The 21026-nt window shown below is 32.0% G+C and overlaps 2 protein-coding genes across 10 annotated transcripts in view; both read left to right on the forward strand.

Moving 5' to 3' along the window:
* The window catches only part of LOC135136847 (segment polarity protein dishevelled homolog DVL-3), a 33313-nt gene extending 26373 nt beyond the window's left edge, over window positions 1–6940 (forward strand). The window contains exons 9-11 of one of the 6 annotated variants that reach the window (XR_010281759.1): window positions 5442–5633; window positions 6237–6311; window positions 6402–6940. Coding sequence is in view for 4 of the 6 variants with exons in the window: in XM_064066278.1 (XP_063922348.1) it covers window positions 5442–5698 (257 nt within the window). In the remaining 2 variants the exon portion in view is untranslated. Of the gene's footprint in view, window positions 1–5441; window positions 6114–6236; window positions 6312–6401 lie in introns of those variants that run through there. The other 5 variants (XM_064066281.1, XR_010281758.1, XM_064066279.1 and 2 more) reach the window with 5 other exon arrangements.
* Window positions 6941–7108: 168 nt separating this feature from the next.
* On the forward strand, window positions 7109–19557 carry LOC135136849 (protein Malvolio). Of its 4 annotated transcripts, none has more exons than XM_064066285.1 (8): window positions 7109–7338; window positions 7441–7578; window positions 7621–7970; window positions 8022–8266; window positions 18101–18740; window positions 18797–19072; window positions 19137–19182; window positions 19364–19557. In XM_064066285.1, exons 2-7 carry the CDS (start codon window positions 7441–7443, stop codon window positions 19159–19161), a joined length of 1674 nt encoding a protein of 557 aa, XP_063922355.1. In that variant the 5' UTR covers window positions 7109–7338; the 3' UTR covers window positions 19162–19182; window positions 19364–19557. The 4 variants fall into 4 exon arrangements, with proteins under 4 accessions (XP_063922355.1, XP_063922354.1, XP_063922352.1 ...); XM_064066284.1 differs by lacking the exon at window positions 19137–19182 and adding an exon at window positions 19266–19314; XM_064066282.1 differs by lacking the exon at window positions 19137–19182 and having other exon boundaries at window positions 7110–7338.
* The last annotated feature ends 1469 nt before the right edge of the window (window positions 19558–21026 follow it).

Raw genomic sequence — 21026 nt, forward strand, 5'->3', positions numbered from 1 at the left:
GAAGTCGAAACATCGATAGACTAAGAAATCAAAACATTTGAAAAATTCGAAAACTTGAAAAACTGAAATATCAAAGAACTGAAATGAAAAATCGAGAAATCGGAAAATCTAAAATTTTAAACATTTGAAAAATTGAAATATGGAAGAGCTGAAATGAAAAATCGACAAATCGAAAAATCGAAAATTTTAAATATTGAAAAATTAAAATACCAAAAAATTGAGAAATCTAAAATTTAAAAATCGAAACAGCAAAAAGTCGACACATCGAAAAATCCAGAAGTCCAAATTGGAAAAGTCGAAGAACAGAAATATTGAAAAATCAAAAACCTGCAAAATCGTAAGATCGAAAAATTGAATAACAAGTAAACTGAAAAATCCCAATACTGAAATGTCCGAAAACTGAGAAATTAAAAAACTGAAAAATTGAGAAATCGATAAATCAAAAAAGTGATGTCAAATCGAAACCTGACAAAATAGAAAAATTGAAAAACTAAAAATCTGAAAAATCAATTAATTGAAAAATCGACAAATAAAGAGTTTATAAAAGTCAAAAAATCAAAAACCTGAAATATCGAAGTACAGGAATATCGAAAAAAGTCAAGAAATGGGAAAATCAAAACATCGATTAATTGAAAAATCGAAAAATTGAAAAAACGACAATTGAAAAACAGAAAATCTAAAACCGGGAAGTCGAAAAATCGTTAGACTAAGAAATCAAAACATTTGAAAAATTCGAAAACTTGAAAAACTGAAATATCAAAGAACTGAAATGAAAAATCGAGAAATCGGAAAATCTAAAATTTTAAACATTTGAAAAATTGAAATATGGAACAGTTGAAATGAAAAATCGAGAAATCGGAAAATCTAAAATGTTAAATATTGAAAAATTAAAATACCAAAAAATTGAGAAATCTAAAATTTAAAAATCGAAACAGCAAAAAGTCGACACATCGAAAAATCCAGAAGTCCAAATTGGAAAAGTCGAAGAACAGAAATATTGAAAAATCCCAAAACTGGGAATCTAAAGAATCGAAAAATTGAAAAATCAAAAACCTGCAAAATCGTAAGATCGAAAAATTGAATAACAAGTAAACTGAAAAATTGAGAAATCGATAAATCAAAAAAGTGATGTCAAATCGAAACCTGAAAAAATAGAAAAATTGAAAAACTAAAAATCTGAAAAATCAATTAATTGAAAAATCGACAAATAAAGAGTTTATAAAAGTCAAAAAATCAAAAACCTGAAAAATCGAAGAACAGGAATATCGAAAAAAGTCAAGAAATGGGAAAATCAAAACATCGATTAATTGAAAAATCGAAAAATTGACAGTTTATAAAATGCCAAATTTGAAAAATTGAAAAATTGAAAAAACGACAATTGAAAAACAGAAGATCTAAAACCGGGAAGTCGAAAAATCGATAGACTAAGAAATCAAAACATTTGAAAAATTCGAAAACTTGAAAAACTGAAATATCAAAGAACTGAAATGAAAAATCGAGAAATCGGAAAATCTAAAATTTTAAACATTTGAAAAATTGAAATATGGAAGAGTTGAAATGAAAAATCGAGAAATCGGAAAATCTAAAATTTTAAATATTGAAAAATTAAAATACCAAAAAATTGAGAAATCTAAAATTTAAAAATCGAAACAGCAAAAAGTCGACACATCGAAAAATCCAGAAGTCCAAATTGGAAAAGTCGAAGAACAGAAATATTGAAAAACCCCAAAACTGAGAATCTAAAGAATCGAAAAATTGAAAAATCAAAAACCTGCAAAATCGTAAGATCGAAAAATTGAATAACAAGTAAACTGAAAAATCCCAATACTGAAATGTCCAAAAACTGAGAAATTAAAAAACTGAAAAATTGAGAAATCGATAAATCAAAAAAGTGATGTAAAATCGAAACCTGAAAAAATAGAAAAATTGAAAAATCAAAAACCTGAAAAATCAAAAAATTAAAAAATTGAACAGGAAAATTTAAACACTCGAAGGTCAAGAAATGGGAAAATCAAAACATCGATTCATTGAAAAATCGAAAAATTGACAGTTTATAAAATGCCAAATTTGAAAAATTGAAAAAACGACAATTGAAAAACAGAAGATCTAAAACCGGGAAGTCGAAAAATCGAGTCAAAAAAGTGATGTCAAATCGAAACCTGAAAAAATAGAAAAATTGAAAAACTAAAAATCTGAAAAATCAATTAATCGACAAATAAAGAGTTTATAAAAGTCAAAAAATCAAAAACCTGAAAAATCGAAGGACAGGAATATCGAAAAAAGTCAAGAAATGGAAAAATCAAAACATCGATTAATTGAAAAATCGAAAAATTGGAAAAACGACAACTGAAAAACAGAAAATCTAAAACCGGGAAGTCGAAAAATCGATAGACTAAGAAATCAAAACATTTGAAAAATTCGAAAACTTGAAAAACTGAAATATCAAAGAACTGAAATGAAAAATAGAGAAATCGGAAAATCTAAAATTTTAAACATTTGAAAAATTGAAATATGGAAGAGCTGAAATGAAAAATCGACAAATCGAAAAATCTAAAATTTTAAATATTGAAAAATTAAAATACCAAAAAATTGAGAAATCTAAAATTTAAAAATCGAAAAAGCAAAAAGTCGACACATCGAAAAATCCAGAAATCCAAATTGGGAAAGTCGAAGAACAGAAATATTAAAAAACCCCAAAACTGAGAATCTAAAGAATCGAAAAATTGAAAAATCAAAAACCTGCAAAATCGTAAGATCGAAAAATTGAATAACAAGTAAACTGAAAAATCCCAATATTGAAATGTCCAAAAACTGAGAAATTAAAAAACTGAAAAATTGAGAAATCGATAAATCAAAAAAGTGATGTCAAATCGAAACCTGAAAAAATAGAGAAATTGAAAAACTAAAAATCTGAAAAATCAATTAATCGACAAATAAAGAGTTTATAAAAGTCAAAAAATCAAAAACCTGAAAAATCGAAGGACAGGAATATCGAAAAAAGTCAAGAAATGGAAAAATCAAAACATCGATTAATTTAAAAATGGAAAAATTGGAAAAACGACAACTGAAAAACAGAAAATCTAAAACCGGGAAGTCGAAAAATCGATAGACTAAGAAATCAAAACATTTGAAAAATTCGAAAACTTGAAAAACTGAAATATCAAAGAACTGAAATGAAAAATAGAGAAATCGGAAAATCTAAAATTTTAAACATTTGAAAAATTGAAATATGGAAGAGCTGAAATGAAAAATCGACAAATCGAAAAATCTAAAATTTTAAATATTGAAAAATTAAAATACCAAAAAATTGAGAAATCCAAAATTTAAAAATCGAAAAAGTAAAAAGTCGACACATCGAAAAATCCAGAAGTCCAAATTGGAAAAGTCGAAGAACGGAAATATTGAAAAATCAAAAACCTGCAAAATCGTAAGATCGAAAAATTGAATAACAAGTAAACTGAAAAATCCCAATACTGAAATGTCCGAAAACTGAGAAATTAAAAAACTGAAAAATTGAGAAATCGATAAATCAAAAAAGTGATGTCAAATCGAAACCTGAAAAAATAGAAAAATTGAAAAACTAAAAATCTGAAAAATCAATTAATTGAAAAATCGACAAATAAAGAGTTTATAAAAATCAAAAAATCAAAAACCTGAAAAATCGAAGGACAGGAATATCGAAAAAAGTCAAGAAATGGGAAAATCAAAACATCGATTAATTGAAAAATCAAAAAATTGGAAAAACGACAACTGAAAAACAGAAAATCTAAAACCGGGAAGTCGAAAAATCGATAGACTAAGAAATCAAAACATTTGAAAAATTCGAAAACTTGAAAAACTGAAATATCAAAGAACTGAAATGAAAAATCGAGAAATCGGAAAATCTAAAATTTTAAACATTTGAAAAATTTAAATATGGAAGAGTTGAAATGAAAAATCGAGAAATCGGAAAATCTAAAATGTTAAATATTGAAAAATTAAAATACCAAAATATTGAGAAATCTAAAATTTAAAAATCGAAACAGCAAAAAGTCGACACATCGAAAAATCCAGAAGTCCAAATTGGAAAAGTCGAAGAACAGAAATATTGAAAAATCAAAAACCTGCAAAATCGTAAGATCGAAAAATTGAATAACAAGTAAACTGAAAAATCCCAATACTGAAATGTCCGAAAACTGAGAAATTAAAAAACTGAAAAATTGAGAAATCGATAAATCAAAAAAGTGATGTCAAATCGAAAAAAATAGAAAAATTGAAAAACTAAAAATCTGAAAAATCAATTAATTGAAAAATCGACAAATAAAGAGTTTATAAAAGTTAAAAAATCAAAAACCTGAAATATCGAAGTACAGGAATATCGAAAAATTGAAAAAACGACAATTGAAAAACAGAAAATCTAAAACCGGGAAGTCGAAAAATCGATAGACTAAGAAATCAAAACATTTGAAAAATTCGAAAACTTGAAAAACTGAAACATCAAAGAACTGAAATGAAAAATCGAGAAATCGGAAAATCTAAAATTTTAAACATTTGAAAAATTGAAATATGGAAGAGCTGAAATGAAAAATCGAAAAATCGAAAATTTTAAATATTGAAAAATTAAAATACCAAAAAATTGAGAAATCTAAAATTTAAAAATCGAAACAGCAAAAAGTCGACACATCGAAAAATCCAGAAGTCCAAATTGGAAAAGTCGAAGAACAGAAATATTGAAAAACCCCAAAACTGAGAATCTAAAGAATCGAAAAATTGAAAAATCAAAAACCTGCAAAATCGTAAGATCGAAAAATTGAATAACAAGTAAACTGAAAAATCCCAATACTGAAATGTCCAAAAACTGAGAAATTAAAAAACTGAGAAATTGAAAAATCGATAAATCAAAAAAGTGATGTCAAATCGAAACCTGAAAAAATAGAAAAATTGAAAAACTAAAAATCTGAAAAATCGACAAATAAAGAGTTTATAAAAGTCAAAAATTGAAAAATTGTAGAATCCAAAAATTGAATAATAAATAGGAGTAAACTGAAAAGTCCCCAAACTAAAATTTCGGAAAACTGAGAACTCGAAAGTTGAAACAGCAAGAAATTATGGTCGAAATCGGTTAGGATCGTGGTTTATAAATCAAATCGTTTCCGAACGCTTAGAGTCGACATTGGCCTGAACGCGCTCTGAGCAGGTCTGTAGATCAAACAAGTTCTCAGACGACGAACTGTAATTCGTGTGATCTGAATTAAAATGAAGGAAACAATAACCAGCTTGTAATATTCTGGTAAATCTAGTGTCAAAGTAAAACGCGTCGTTAAAAATATTACGACACTTTTTCTATTGTAGTTAATTTTATTCCTAGTTAGAAACAAACACTGTTGCCAACATAAGTCATTTAATTTAAACTATGACGCTTCTCTATGTTCTCTGGTATTAATGTTTTCGTTTCCGCACAGGTGGCTCATCTAACGGCTCCGACCACCTCAAGGACGCAGCGGCGGGCCACAGCAGCGCCTCCGACAGCGATCTGACGTCACTCGGCCCCCGCTCCGCCCTGCCGATGGCGACCGGAAACGGAAACGGTTCGTCGAACGGTTCGGATCAGAGCAGCGGGACGCAGGTTGCAGCCCAATCCAAAGACATTGCCGGTAGTAGACAATCATTTAAGATAGCTATGGGAAACCCTTGTGAGATGTTTGTTGATGTTATGTAGGTTGGTGGATGCCAGAGCCGGTCAAAAATCATTAATTTTGTTTCGACTTTCACTCAAGTAGCGAAGTGTGTATGAAATTTTCTTTCGTTTTTCTGATTTGATTTGATTGCCTGAAGTAGATCGTTGCTTGGACTCACGGTAGCCTGGAATCACGAGGATGTGGGAGGGGGATAATCGTTGCTTTGGCATCGTCATGGTTCCGGACGTTTCCTAATTCACTCGTTACGAATCAGCACAGCCTCACCGCTTCTCTAAGAATTAATTGTAAATAACCCGAGCGACATCGTTCCGCTTTCAAAGTTTTATATCACCCCATAAATTATTTTTGTAGTTAATTTTATAGTAACGCTTTAAATTGTATTTAAAATTGATGGTTAAGTTGAAGTGTGTAAATATAGTTATTTTTTAATACGAAGTTGTTGGTATTGTGTACACCCGCAGCATGAAGCATGCACTCATCATATTTTTGGTTTTTGTGTTTTTCTCAAAACCATAAAAACCGTTTTGATTTTTTCACTAATTCATTATTTAATTTCAGTTTTAAGTTACCTCTAAGTGCAATATTAATAGCCACAAACACAATTTTGCAATGTTTGCGAATAATTTTCTCAAGGTAAGTTTTGTTACGGCATGTTAGCGTTTTTCTTTTTTGTTTTTTCAAGAGTGTCTCAGATTGTGCATTGTTTTTTTTTTTGTTTTTTAGATCAGACGGGGGTCGTCAGTTATCAATTTACTCAAACGTAAGAACCCTTCCAAGCGTATACTGAACGTAATTTTATAACTGCTTTGTAAATGTATTATTCATGTACAGTTTATTTCGTATTAGGAATTTTAGTGCGTTATGTGTAGGTTAGCACTCATTTCAACAAATCGTATTTATTTAAAGTTTCGTTTTTCATGTTGTAACACTGCCATACTTAGGTGCTTCTGTATAATTATCGATATATTATATTAGTATTAAAAGTTTATTTATATCATTGTTAAATTAAGCGACTTTTTTATTTTGTGATATATTTTTTTTTATTATAATAAAGATTTTATTATATTGACGATGCTATCACAGGGTAATTTGTTTTGGCATTTAGTACAACTAGCATAAGTTACTCGTTATCATTTGTGTTATTTTTGTGGAGCATACAGGGAAAATGTAACCAGAAAAACTACAAAAAAATCTTTTGTGTGACTGAAAATGTTATAAGATGTATTAATACAAATCATACCCGAAATAAATTTATGTCAACAGACTTGACATTGATTGACATAAACACCCTTATCTCGCGAGCTTCTCACCACAATACCTGTATACAAACATTCAGATAAGTGAAGCAATTACGTAAATACACGACAACAAAACAAGATAAAATCTAATCTTGTCACGTTCATACTCGGAAAACCTCGCCGGGTTTTTTTTACAGCGGCGACTATTCAATCATACTTAACTTAAGTCGAGACAAGAGCAAAGTCATTCGTGCGCCGACTAGAGTCGCGTCTGCTCGTCCCGTCGTCCCGAAAATTCGAACCCGCGGCAATTCGCACCAACGACAACGCCAACCTCAAACAAATGTTAAGGTTATCGCATTCCTCGGAAAAACCACGCTCCAATCACTAAAATGATTCAGTGATTATCAGAAACGTGCACGGTAAGTATTATTTATTTTTTCCGAGTTATGTAGAGTGACAGCTGGAAAGTGAGGTTATGAGTTGCAATATGTTACTTGATTGCTTAATTGGGTAATTTTCAGATGTCCTCAGAAAGTCGCGAGCCTGGCGATGGGCCGCAGCCGCCGCCCCCCGTCCCCACCGCCAACGAAACCACCCAACTCACCCCCGCCTCCACCTACTTCGCCGACGAAAAAATCCAAATCCCGGAAATCGAGTCCGTGAGTAGACGAAAACGAGATCGCGTTTTACCCCATTTTCAGTCGGGGTTCAGTTTCAGGAAGTTGTGGGCGTTCACGGGTCCTGGGTTTCTCATGTCCATTGCTTATCTGGACCCTGGTAACATCGAGAGTGACTTACAAAGCGGCACCGTCGCCCAGTATAAATTACTATGGGTTTTGTTAAGCGCGACGATTTTGGGGCTGCTCATGCAACGACTGAGCGCTCGTTTGGGGGTGGTCACCGGGTTGCATTTAGCAGAAATGTGTTACCGACAATACCGAAAAGTCCCAAGACTCATCCTCTGGATTATGATTGAAATAGCCATCATTGGGTCTGACATGCAAGAAGTCATAGGCACAGCGATTGCGATTTACTTGTTGTCTAATAAAGCGTGAGTTGGGTTAGGGTGAAGTGTGACATAACCCCACTTTTGGGTTCGCAGGATCCCGCTATGGGGCGGCGTTTTAATCACGATCGTGGACACTTTCACCTTCCTGTTCCTGGATAAGTACGGCTTGAGAAAACTGGAGCTGTTTTTCGGGTTGCTGATCACGGTGATGGGGGTGACGTTCGGGTTTGAGTACATCACGTCTAAGCCGAGTCAGCTGGAGGTGATCGAGGGGATGTTCGTGCCGTGGTGCGAGGGGTGCGACTCAGGGGCACTTCTCCAAGCCGTGGGGATCGTTGGTGAGTTTGCCGAGACGAAGTCGAGATCACACAATTTTTGTGTGATGACTCACCGTTAAACAATAAAATGAATTATTCATTTTATTGTTACACGTGTAAATGTTTATCGTGGTCGTTAACCTTATCAGCTTCCATTTGTCCCATTTTCATCACGTACCTACGTAATAAAAAAAATTGGTCTAAAGAGTTTAGACAGTACTTCCCTCGCTGTCGGAAACTTGACGACTGCATGCCTATTGTGTTTTTTTTCTCATTACATTTTTGTAGTGGGAATTTAAAAAAAAATTGCGACGACGTCATCAACATTTTTGCAAGGACACGTATATCAGTTGGGATAGATGTAGTGTAATACTAAGAATAAAATTATTATATTCTCAAATTTTCAGGAAAATGAATTGGGTCGTTTGAATATTGATTTGTAATAATCAATAAAATAACGAAACAATTTACTCACGTATACCTACGTATCAGAGGCAACTGAAAATCGTGTATGTATAAACATTCTTAATTTAAGATGACAGGCGTAACAGCATACGTGAGAGCCAAACAGAGAAACTGTAAACAAAACGACCGTCGGTTTTATTGCTTCGACTTCCGCTTATTATATAAAACATTGGGTTTTATTTTAATTCTTGACGGTGAAATTCACAATTGGTTGATTATAAACATGTCTATTTCACATTCGCGGAATCAAGTGAACGCATAAAACAAATGCAGGTCTGTAATGTTAAAGTCGATGTAAATAAGCGTGCTACCCTTATGTTTCAACCGAGTTTTTCCTTTAACAAATTTTGTGTCTACCAAATTGGGTTGGTTGGGGTGTAATACTAATAATAAGTGTTGCCTTTAATTTAATCAATAAAATAAATTGACTTCATTAATTTTTTTGAACCACCTCTTAAGAAAATCTAAAAAATATGAATGGAATGATAAATCACAAGTACAAACTCATCATATTTTTTGCATTTTAGATAGGATTTATTCAGCAAAATTTAAGGGTGACGTCATCAATTTTTTTAGGAGGGATGAACAAATACATTTTGAACAAAAGTTTACCATGCTTATAATAACTTTAAAATATTCCCAAGATTTCAAAGCATTCGGTTTTGTAATTCCTGATTAAATCGATAAAATAAATTCACGCCTTCATTAATTTTTTTGAGTCACCCTGCATATGCAAATCCAAAAATATGAATGGAATGATAAATCACAAGTACAGACTCATCATATTTTGTACATTTTAGATACGATTTATTCGGCGAACTTTTGAGCTGACGTCATCAGTTTTTTGTAGAAGATAACTAAATATATTTTGACTAAAAATTTATTATGCTCTTTATAACCTTAAAACATCTGCAAGATTTCAAAACATTCGGTTTTGTAGTTCCTGATTAAATCAATAAAATAAATTTACGCATTCATTAATTTTTTTGAGTCACCCTGTATATGCAAATCCAAAAAAATATGAATGGAGTGATAGATCACAACTACAGGCTCATCATATTTTGTACATTTTAGATATGATTTATTCCACAAACTTTTGAGCTGACGTCATCAAGTTTTTGGAGGGGATAAGCAAATATTTTTTGACTAAAGATTTATGATGCTCTTTATAGCCTTAAAACATCTGCAACATTTCGAAGCATTGTGGTTAGCAGATTAAAAATTAAATTTCAAAATGTTGTTTTATAATTTTGATTTTTTTTCCAAAAATCTGGACGTTTCGGGTGAAAAGTCGATTCAGAGTTGTAAACTACATGTGTAGGACTATGTTATTTTATACAATTGAAAACCCATTTACTATGTACAATTTTGAAGTGACGTCATCGCATTAGTGGTGGGGATGATTAGACAAATTTTGGTTAGCGTTTTACCATCTACATGATATTCTTAATATAAGTACAAAATTTCACAACAATCGGTCGAGTACTTTCGGAGATTATCTGTCTAATAAAAATCCGTGACAACAGACGGACAGACGGACGGACAGACGGACGGACGGACAGACGGACGGACAGACAGACGGAAATGGGAGACCTATTTCTTCGTCTTCTAGGGGTCATGAAAGATTGAGAAAACGTAAAAGTAGAGAGTCGGCCGACGGACTCGATTACAATACTTCCTTTGCTTACGCTCGGGAAGTAAAAATGGTCGAGTTTTACTTCTGGAGCGTACGTTTTCTCGATCTTTCATGACCCCTAGAAGACGAAGAAATAGGTCTCCCATTTCCGTCTGTCTGTCCGTCTGTTGTCCCGGATTTTTATTAGACAGATAATCTCCGAAAGTACTCGACCGATTGTTGTGAAATTTTGTACTTATATTAAGAATATCATGTAGATGGTAAAACGCTAACCAAAATTTGTCTAATCATCCCCACCACTAATGCGATGACGTCACTTCAAAATTGTACATAGTAAATGGGTTTTCAATTGTATAAAATTATAGAGTCGTACACATGTAGTTTACGACTCCGAACTCAGTTTTTACCCGAAACGTCCAGAACAGGACAAACATTGTAGAAATAAGGCGAAAATGCAGAACAAAAACGCTAAAAAAATTAAAAAAACGTGACAAAACAGACAAAAAAGTAACAAAAAAGTGACCAAAGAACCCCAGCAAAAAGATAACAAAAATCGACAGAAAAAGCACAAAAGTAAATAAAAAAGGACAAAAAGTCTATTACAAAAAAGTCCAAAAAAAAAACGTAATTAAAAATGTAAAAAAAAAGCAAAAACACCTCAAAAAACAGCTCCTGGACTTTTTCCATTTTTCGATTTTTCGATGTTTCGATTTAGCGTTATTCGGATTTCCCGTTTTACAGCTTTTTTGATGTTTCAATTTCTGGATTTTCCACTTTTCGATTTCTCGATTTTTTGATGTTTTGGTTTCTCATTTTTCGAGATTTCAGATTTGTAATTTTTCAGTTTCGATTTTTCTTTTTCTTGATTTTTGACTTTTCCTTTTTTTCAGTTTTTCTGAATTTCAGATTTCCGTTTTTTATGCTACAATTTTTCGGTTTTCCACTTTTCGAGTTCTCGAATTTTTTGTTTTTACTTTTTTTAAATTTCAGATTTTCCGATTTTTTTGATTTTTCCACTTTTCTATTGGTAGATTTTTCGATTTTTTATGTTTCGATTTCTAATTTGCGAGATTATTTGGGTTTTGCAACTTTTAAGTTAAATTCAGTTCTACAATATCTCTTGATTTTTGATTTTTTGACTTTTCCTTTTTCATTTTCTCGAAATTTTAGGTTTTCGATTTTTTCTGTTTCAATTTCTCGATTTTTCGATTTTTCAAATTTTCAGTTTTTACATTTTTTAAATGTTAGATTATTCGATTTTTTGACGTTTCGATTTCTTATCATTCGAGATGACAATTTTGGGAATTTTCAATTTTGATTTTTTCGTCTTTTAATTTTTGATTTTTTGACCTTTCTGTTTTTTTATTTTTTGTTTAATTTTTCTATTCGATTTTCAACTTTTCGATTTCTCGTTTTTTCAATTTTATATGTTTCGATTCCTCATTTTTTCATATTTCAGTTTTGGAATTTTTCAGTGTTTCAATTCTTCAGTTCATCGATTTCTTGATTTTTCGAATTTCGGATTTTTGGATTTCTTCGATTTTTTGAGTTTAAGATTTTTCGACTTTTAAAATTTTTCGGTTAAATTCAGTTCTATCATCTGATTCCCGATTTTTTGAGTTTTCGTTTTTTCAATTATTCGAACTTTCGGTCTTTCGATTCTTTTTTTGTTTCAATTTCTCGATCTTTCGATTTTTGAGTTTTCAGTTTTTAGATTTTTCAAAGTTTAGATTTTTCTATTTTTTAGTGCTTCAGTTTCCGGATTTTCCACTTTTCGATTTCTGGATTTTTGGATTTTTGGATTTTTTTGTTTCGATGTCTCATTTTCGAGGTTTCAGTTTTGGAACTTTTCAGTTTTGAATCTTCTGTCTTGATTTTTAATTTTTTGACTTTTCCTTTTTCAATTTTTCGAAATTTCAGTTGTTCAGGGTTTTTTATGTTTCAATTTCTCGATTTTCCAATTTTCCAGTTTGCGATTTTTCGAATTCTCAGTTTTTAGATTTTTTAAATTTTAGATTTTTCGATTTGATTCAATTTCTCGATTTTCCACTTTTTGATTTCCAAAGTGGCGATAATAAAAGAGAAAACAGAAAAACTCCAAAAAATTAACGAAAACAACTTGATAGAAACGAAAAACGCAGAAAAATAAAAAAGTGACAAAAACAAACCAAAATTTAATAAAAAAGCCAGAAAAGTGCAACAAAAAGAACTAAATAAAACAGGACAAAATGCGATTTCTGGATTTTTCGATTTTTTGATGTTTTGATTTCCCATTTTTCGAGATTTCGGTTTTAGAATTTTTCAGTTTTGATTGTTCTGGCACTATTTTTTATTTTCTGACTTTTTTTTTCAGTTTTTCGATTTTTGTATGTTTCAGTGTCTCGATTTTTCGATTTTACACTTTTCGATTTCTGGAGTTTCCAGTTTTTCTAAAATGTGAAAAATATGATGAGTCTGTACTTGTGATTTATCATTCCTTTCATATTTTTTCGATTTGCATATACAGAGTGACTGAAAAAAATTAATGAATGCGTCAATTTATTTTTTTGATTTAATCAGGAATTACAGAACCGAATGCTGTGAAATCTTGGAGATATTTTAAAGTTATAATAAGCATGGTAATTTTTTTATCAAAATTTATTTGCTCATCCCCGCCTAAAAAATTGATGACGTCACCCTAAAATTTGGTAAATAAATCCTAGATTTTAACAGTCACCGTCTAAGGAAAAAATTGGATGTCTAGGGTAAAACCTCAAGGCGGATTCATAAACCACAAGCACAAGAGTATGTTATTTTCAAAAATTTAAATGGCGGTTACTAAAAAAATTAAAATTAACAACATTACGATTCTTCTTAGTTTACGCTTACGAAGTAAAAAGGACAAACATTGTAGAAATGAGGCTAAAATACAGAACAAAAACGCTAAAAAAATTAAAAAAAGGTGTCAAAACAGACAAAAAAGTAACAAAAAAGTGACCAAAGAACCCCAGCAAAAAAGAAGATAACAAAAATCGACAGAAAAAGCACAAAAAAAACGTAATTAGAAATGTAAAAAAAAGCAAAAACACCTCAAAAAAACATCTCCTGGACTTTTTTCCATTTTTCGATTTTTCGATGTTTCGATTTAGCGTTATTCGGATTTCCCGTTTTACAGCTTTTTTGATGTTTCAATTTCTGGATTTTCCACTTTTCGATTTCTCGATTTTTTGATGTTTCGGTTTCTCATATTTCGAGATTTCAGATTTGTAATTTTTCAGTTTCGATTTTTCTTTTTCTTGATTTTTGACTTTTCCTTTTTTTCAGTTTTTCTGAATTTCAGATTTCCGTTTTTTATGCTACAATTTTTCGGTTTTTCACTTTTCGAGTTCTCGAATTTTTTGTTTTTACATTCTATTAAATTTTAGATTTTCCGATTTTTTTGATGTTTCAGTTTTTGAATTTTCCACTTTTCTATTGGTAGATTTTTCGATTTTTTATGTTTCGATTTCTAATTTGCGAGATTATTTGGGTTTTGGAACTTTTAAGTTAAATTCAGTTCTATCTCTTGATTTTTGATTTTTTGACTTTTCCTTTTTCATTTTCTCGAAATTTTAGGTTTTCGATTTTTTGTTTCAATTTCTCGATTTTTCGATTTTTCAAATTTTCAGTTTTTACATTTTTTAAATGTTAGATTTTTCGATTTTTTTATGTTTAAATTTCTGGATTTTCCACTTTTCGATTTTCCGAATTTTCGATTTTTTGACGTTTCGATTTCTTATCATTCCAGATGACAATTTTGGGAATTTTCAGTTTTGATTTTTTCGTCTTTTAATTTTTGATTTTTTGACCTTTCTTTTTTTTTATTTTTTGTTTAATTTTTCTATTATTCGATTTTCAACTTTTCGATTTCTCGTTTTTTCAATTTTATATGTTTCGATTCCTCATTTTTTCATATTTCAGTTTTGGAATGTTTCAGTGTTTCAATGCTTCAGTTCATCGATCTCTTGATTTTTCGAATTTCGGATTTTTGGATTTCTTCGATTTTTTGAGTTTAAGATTTTTCGACTTTTAAAATTTTTCGGTTAAATTCAGTTTTATCATCTGATTCCTGATTTTTTGAGTTTTCGTTTTTTCGATCATTCGAACTTTCGGCCTTTCGATTTCTGGATTTTTGGATTTTTGAATTTTTTTGTTTCGATGTCTCATTTTCGAGGTTTCAGTTTTGGAACTTTTCAGTTTTGAATCTTCTATGTCTTGATTTTTAATTTTTTGACTTTTCCTTTTTCAATTTTTCGAAATTTCAGTTGTTCAGGGTTTTTTATGTTTCAATTTCTCGATTTTCCAATTTTCCAGTTTGCGATTTTTCGAATTCTCAGTTTTTAGATTTTTTAAATTTTAGATTTTTCGATTTGATTCAATTTCTCGATTTTCCACTTTTTGATTTCCAAAATGGCGATAATAAAAGAGAAAACAGAAAAACTCCAAAAAATTAACGAAAACAACTTGATAGAAACGAAAAACGCAGAAAAATAAAAAAGTGACAAAAACAAACCAAAATTTAATAAAAAAGCCAGAAAAGTGCAACAAAAAGAACTAAATAAAACAGGACAAAATGCGATTTCTGGATTTTTCGTTTTTTTGATGTTTCGATTTCCCATTTTTCGAGATTTCGGTTTTAGAATTTTTCAGTTTTGATTGTTCTGGCACTATTTTTTATTTTCTGACTTTTTTTTTTAGTTTTTCAATTTTTGTATGTTTCAATGTCTCGATTTTTCGATTTTACACTTTTCGATTTCTGGAGTTTCCGGTTTTTCTAAAATGTGAAAAATATGATGAGTCTGTACTTGTGATTTATCATTCCTTTCATATTTTTTCGATTTGCATATACAGAGTGACTGAAAAAAATTAATGAATGCGTCAATTTATTTTTTTGATTTAATCAGGAATTACAGAACCGAATGCTGTGAAATCTTGGAGATATTTTAAAGTTATAATAAGCATGGTAATTTTTTTATCAAAATTTATTTGCTCATCCCCGCTTAAAAAATTGATGACGTCACCCTAAAATTTGGTAAATAAATCCTAGATTTTAACAGTCACCGTCTAAGGAAAAAATTGGATGTCTAGGGTAAAACCTCAAGGCGGATTCATAAACCACAAGCACAAGAGTATGTTATTTTCAAAAATTTAAATGGTGGTTACTAAAAAAATTAAAATTAACAACATTACGATTCTTCTTAGTTTACGCTTACGAAGTAAAAAGGACAAACATTGTAGAAATAAGGCGAAAATACAGAACAAAAACGCTAAAAAAATTAAAAAAGGTGACAAAACAGACAAAAAAGTAACAATAAAGTGACCAAAGAACCCCAGCAAAAAAGAAGATAAGCACAAAAAGTAAATAAAAAAGGACAAAAAGTCTATTACAAAAAAAAGTCCAAAAAAAACGTAATAAAAAATGTAAAAAAAAAACAAAAACACCTCAAAAAAACAGCTCCTGGACTTTTTTCCATTTTTCGATTTTTCGATGTTTCGATTTAGCGTTATTCGGATTTTCCGTTTTACAGCTTTTTTGATGTTTCAATTTCTGGATTTTCCACTTTTCGATTTCTCGATTTTTTGATGTTTCGGTTTCTCACTTTTCGAGATTTCAGATTTGTAATTTTTCAGTTTCGATTTTTCTTTTTCTTGATTTTTGACTATTCCTTTTTCAGTTTTTCTGAATTTCAGATTTCCGTTTTTTATGCTACAATTTTTCGGTTTTCCACTTTTCGAGTTCTCGAATTTTTTGTTTTTACATTTTTTAAATTTTAGATTTTCCGATTTTTTTGATGTTTCAATTTTTGAATTTTCCACTTTTCTATTGGTAGATTTTTCGATTTTTTATGTTTCGATTTCTAATTTGCGAGATTATTTGGGTTTTGGAACTTTTAAGTTAAATTCAGTCTTGATTTTTGATTTTTTGACTTTTCCTTTTTCATTTTCTCGAAATTTTAGGTTTTCGATTTTTTGACGTTTCGATTTCTTATCATTCGAGATGACAATTTTGGGAATTTTCAGTTTTGATTTTTTCGTCTTTTAATTTTTGATTTTTTGACCTTTCTGTTTTTTATTTTTTGTTTAATTTTTCTATTATTCGATTTTCAACTTTTCGATTTCTCGTTTTTTCAATTTTATATGTTTCGATTTCTCATTTTTTCATATTTCAGTTTTGGAATTTTTCAGTGTTTCAATTCTTCAGTTCATCGATTTCTTGATTTTTCGAATTTCGGATTTTTGGATTTCTTCGATTTTTTGAGTCTAAGATTTTTCGACTTTTAAAATTTTTCGGTTAAATTCAGTTTTATCATCTGATTCCTGATTTTTTGAGTTTTCGTTTTTTCAATTATTCGAACTTTCGGCCTTACGATTCTTTTTTTGTTTCAATTTCTCGATCTTTCGATTTTTGAGTTTTCAGTTTTTAGATTTTTCAAAGTTTAGATTTTTCTATTTTTTAGTGCTTCAGTTTCCGGATTTTCCATTTTTCGATTTCTGGATTTTTGGATTTTTGGATTTTTTTGTTTCGATGTCTCATTTTCGAGGTTTCAGTTTTGGAACTTTTCAGTTTTGAATCTTCTGTCTTGATTTTTAATTTTTTGACTTTTCCTTTTTCAATTTTTCGAAATTTCAGTTGTTCAGGGTTTTTTATGTTTCGATTTCTCGATTTTTAAATTTTAGATTTTTCGATTTGATTCAATTTCTCGATTTTCCACTTTTTGATTTCCAAAATGGCGATAATAAAAGAGAAAACAGAAAAACTCCAAAAAATTAACGAAAACAACTTGATAGAAACGAAAAACGCAGAAAAATAAAAAAGTGACAAAAACAAACCAAAATTTAATTAAAAAGCCAGAAAAGTGCAACAAAAAGAACTAAATAAAACAGGACAAAATGCGATTTCTGGATTTTTCGATTTTTTTGATGTTTCGATTTCCCATTTTTCGAGATTTCGGTTTTAGAATTTTTCAGTTTTGATTGTTCTGGCACTATTTTTTATTTTCTGACCTTTTTTTTCAGTTTTTCGATTTTTGTATATTTCAGTGTCTCGATTTTTCGATTTTACACTTTTCGATTTCTGGAGTTTCCAGTTTTTCTAAAATGTGAAAAATATGATGAGTCTGTACTTGTGATTTATCATTCCTTTCATATTTTTTCGATTTGCATATACAGAGTGACTGAAAAAAATTAATGAATGCGTCAATTTATTTTTTTGATTTAATCAGGAATTACAGAACCGAATGCTTTGAAATCTTGGAGATGTTTTAAAGTTATTATAAGCATGGTAAATTTTTTATCAAAATGTATTTGCTCATCCCCCCTAAAAAATTGATGACGTTACCCCAAAATTTTGCTGAATAAATCCTATCTAAAATGTACAAAATATGATGAGTCTGTACTTGTGATATATCACTCCATTCATATTTTTTGGATTTACATATACAGGGTGGCTCAAAAAAATTAATGAATGCGCAAAATTTATTTTATTGATTTACTCAGGAATTACAAAACCGAATGCTTTGAAATCTTGGAGATATTTTAAAGTTATTATGAGCATGCTAAACTTTTGTTCAAAATGTATTTGTTCATCCCTCCTAAAAAAATTGATGACGTCACCCTTAAATTTGGCTGAATAAATCCGATCTAAAATGCAAAAAATATGATGAGTTTGTACTTGTGATTTATCTATCAGTTGAGTGCTTCTGGAGGTCTTATAACCCCTAGATCGATTTTTCCAGGTGCCGTGATCATGCCCCACAACCTCTACCTCCACTCCGCCCTCGTGAAATCCCGCGACGTCGATCGCACCCGATCGACCAAAATCCGCGACGCCAACTTGTACTTCTTCGTGGAAGCCGCCATCGCCCTCTTCGTCAGTTTCGTGATCAACGTCTTCGTGGTGGCGGTTTTCGCCCACGGACTCTACCACAAAACAAACAAAGAAGTGCACGATTTGTGCGTGCACTACCCTTCGATCAACGCGTCGATTTTCCCCGAGAACGACAACTACGTAGACGCGGATTTGTACAAAGGGGGCATTTTCCTGGGGTGCACGTACGGGTTGATAGCCATGTACATATGGGCCGTGGGGATTTTAGCCGCTGGACAGAGTTCCACGATGACTGGGACTTACGCTGGACAGTTCACCATGGAGGGGTTCCTCAATTTGCAATGGGCGCGCTGGAAGAGAGTCCTGTTCACCAGGACCATCGCGATTATTCCGACGTTTTGTCTCGCCTTCTTCAGCCACATTGAGGACTTGACGGGGATGAACGACGTTCTCAACGCCATTATGAGCTTGCAGTTGCCGTTCGCCACGATTCCGACGATCGCGTTCACGAGTAATCCGCAGATAATGGGGGAGTTTGTGAATGGATGGTATGAAAGCTCGCTTCGCTCGCTCCACAAACTCATTGTGTGTTTATTCATTGTAGGTTTAATAAAGTGGCGTCTATACTACTAAGCGTGGTGGTGATCGCCATCAACACCTACTTCGTGGTTCAAACCATGAACGACCTGCACTTACACTGGTACGCCCTATTCTTCGTGGTGATAATAGGAATTTGTTATTTGATATTCTGTGCATATCTTGTGATCCATATGGCCATATCAATGGGGAATACGAATTTACTGAGGTACGGTCTAGTCAGGAGGTACATCATGGCCCCCACTGATGCCCAATTGTCCGTAAACCCGATTAGCTACTCGAGGTAAGCTCTCGTCCAGGGTATGTCTGTCTCGGGGCTAAGCTTTCGTGTTGTCGATCTTTTCCAGAGAACGCTTGATTGAGTCAACTTAAAACGGAAAAAAATTGGGGCATGTATGTATGCACAGGGCTTTTGTTTTTTTTTTTTACTATTTTCCGTTTTTCGTAACTAACCTACTAACTTTCCTTACTAACAGCTTAAAGAAAAAAGATAATGTACTAACGAAAGACTTGAAATTTTGACTTGTAAGTATGTAGCGCGTGAGGGACTGTTGACTAAATGGGTTGTTTTTAGATCGATATCGGACTGGACCTTGGGCAGTACCGCGACGGAAATTGCCAGATTTTGACGCTATTTAGTGAATTGTACATTCTAGAGATTGTAGTTTTATAATGTAACAATCGTGACGTGTGATATTTTACATTGTGTAACGTGCATAGAAATTGACGCTGTAATTGTTACGAAATATATTTTATTTACAGTTTTTAGTAATAGTTTTATTCGGGCAGAATTCACTGTCGATCATTCAAGTCGTCCAACAGGCCACTGCACTACGCACTCTATCCCAGGCATGGCCAGAATTTACTGAGCGCCGATCAGTCAACAGTTAATTATATTATGCGTGTGCACAATATTCGGCCCTCGTACTGTCGCGCTATCACACCGGAAACAATGCAAGAGAGCAAAAACGGCTTGGTGCTGACACGTGAAGAATAATTGCAAGTCGACATAAACAAATTAGGATAATAAAATGGGCACAGATTTTTCCTCTTATCGCAAGTATCAAAAAGACATTTATTATTTTTCACGGTCTCGCATATCAACATCGTTTTTTTAGTTCAGTGTCTTCCGAAACTTTGTGGTAACACATTCCTTGCCGTATATGGACATAATTCATCAGTATTTGCTCAGAAAAAACTAACTTTGGCAAATTGCATACCCTCTAAGAAAAGAGAGGGTGGGTGGGCGGGCTTAATAACCGCTAAGATAAGACTGATTTTGGCAAATGAGATCCTCTAAGAAAATAGAGGGCGGGGGGCGGAGCTATTACCTGTTAAGATAAGAGTGACCTTGGCAAATGAGTAACCCTCTAAGAAAAGAAAGGGCGGGACTAGTCCCTGCTAGGATAAGGCTGATTTTGGCAAAGGACGTATCCTCTAAAAAAATTTAATTAAAGTATTATAAGAAAAGACACTAGAGGCTCCAACGCACTTTCAAATTCTTTCCAAACAGCTATACCTAGAAGCTTAACATTGTTTTAAATTAAAAACAAAAAACGGGGTCCCAAAATTAACTCAAAAACAGCCCCGCCCACCCACCCTCTCTTTTCTTAAAGAGTATTTCATTTGCCAAAATCACTCTTATCTTAGAAGATACCAACCCCGCCCATCTACCCACTCTTTTCTTAGAGGATATGTCATTTGCCAAAATCACTTTTATCTTGGCAAATATTGGCCCCGCCCACCCACCCTCTCTTTTCTTAGAGGATGTTATTTGCCAAAATCACTTTTATCTTGGCAAATATTAGCCCCGCCCACCCACCCTCTCTTTTCTTAGAGGATATGTGATTTGCCAAAATCACTCTTATCTTAGAAGATACCAACCCCGCCCACCCACTCACCCACCCTCTCTTTTCTTAGAGGATGTCATTTGCCAAAATCACTTTTATCTTGGCAAATATTAGCCCCGCCCACCCACCCTCTCTTTTCTTAGAGGATATGTGATTTGCCAAAATCACTCTTATCTTAGAAGATACCAACCCCGCCCACCCACGCACCCACCCTCTCTTTTCTTAGAAGGTATGTCATTTGCCAAAATCACTTTTATCTTGACAAATATTCGCCCCGCCCACCCACCCTCTCTTTTCTTAGAGGATATGTCATTTGCCAAAATCACTCTTACCTTAGAAGGTACCAGCTCCGCCCACCCACCCTCTCTTTTCTTAGAGGATGTCATT

The sequence above is a fragment of the Zophobas morio genome, unplaced genomic scaffold (genome assembly GCF_036711695.1).
Source record: "Zophobas morio isolate AGI-343-1 ecotype UQ-CSIRO unplaced genomic scaffold, CSIRO_AGI_Zmor_V1 ptg000027l, whole genome shotgun sequence".
Taxonomy (NCBI): domain Eukaryota; kingdom Metazoa; phylum Arthropoda; class Insecta; order Coleoptera; family Tenebrionidae; genus Zophobas; species Zophobas morio.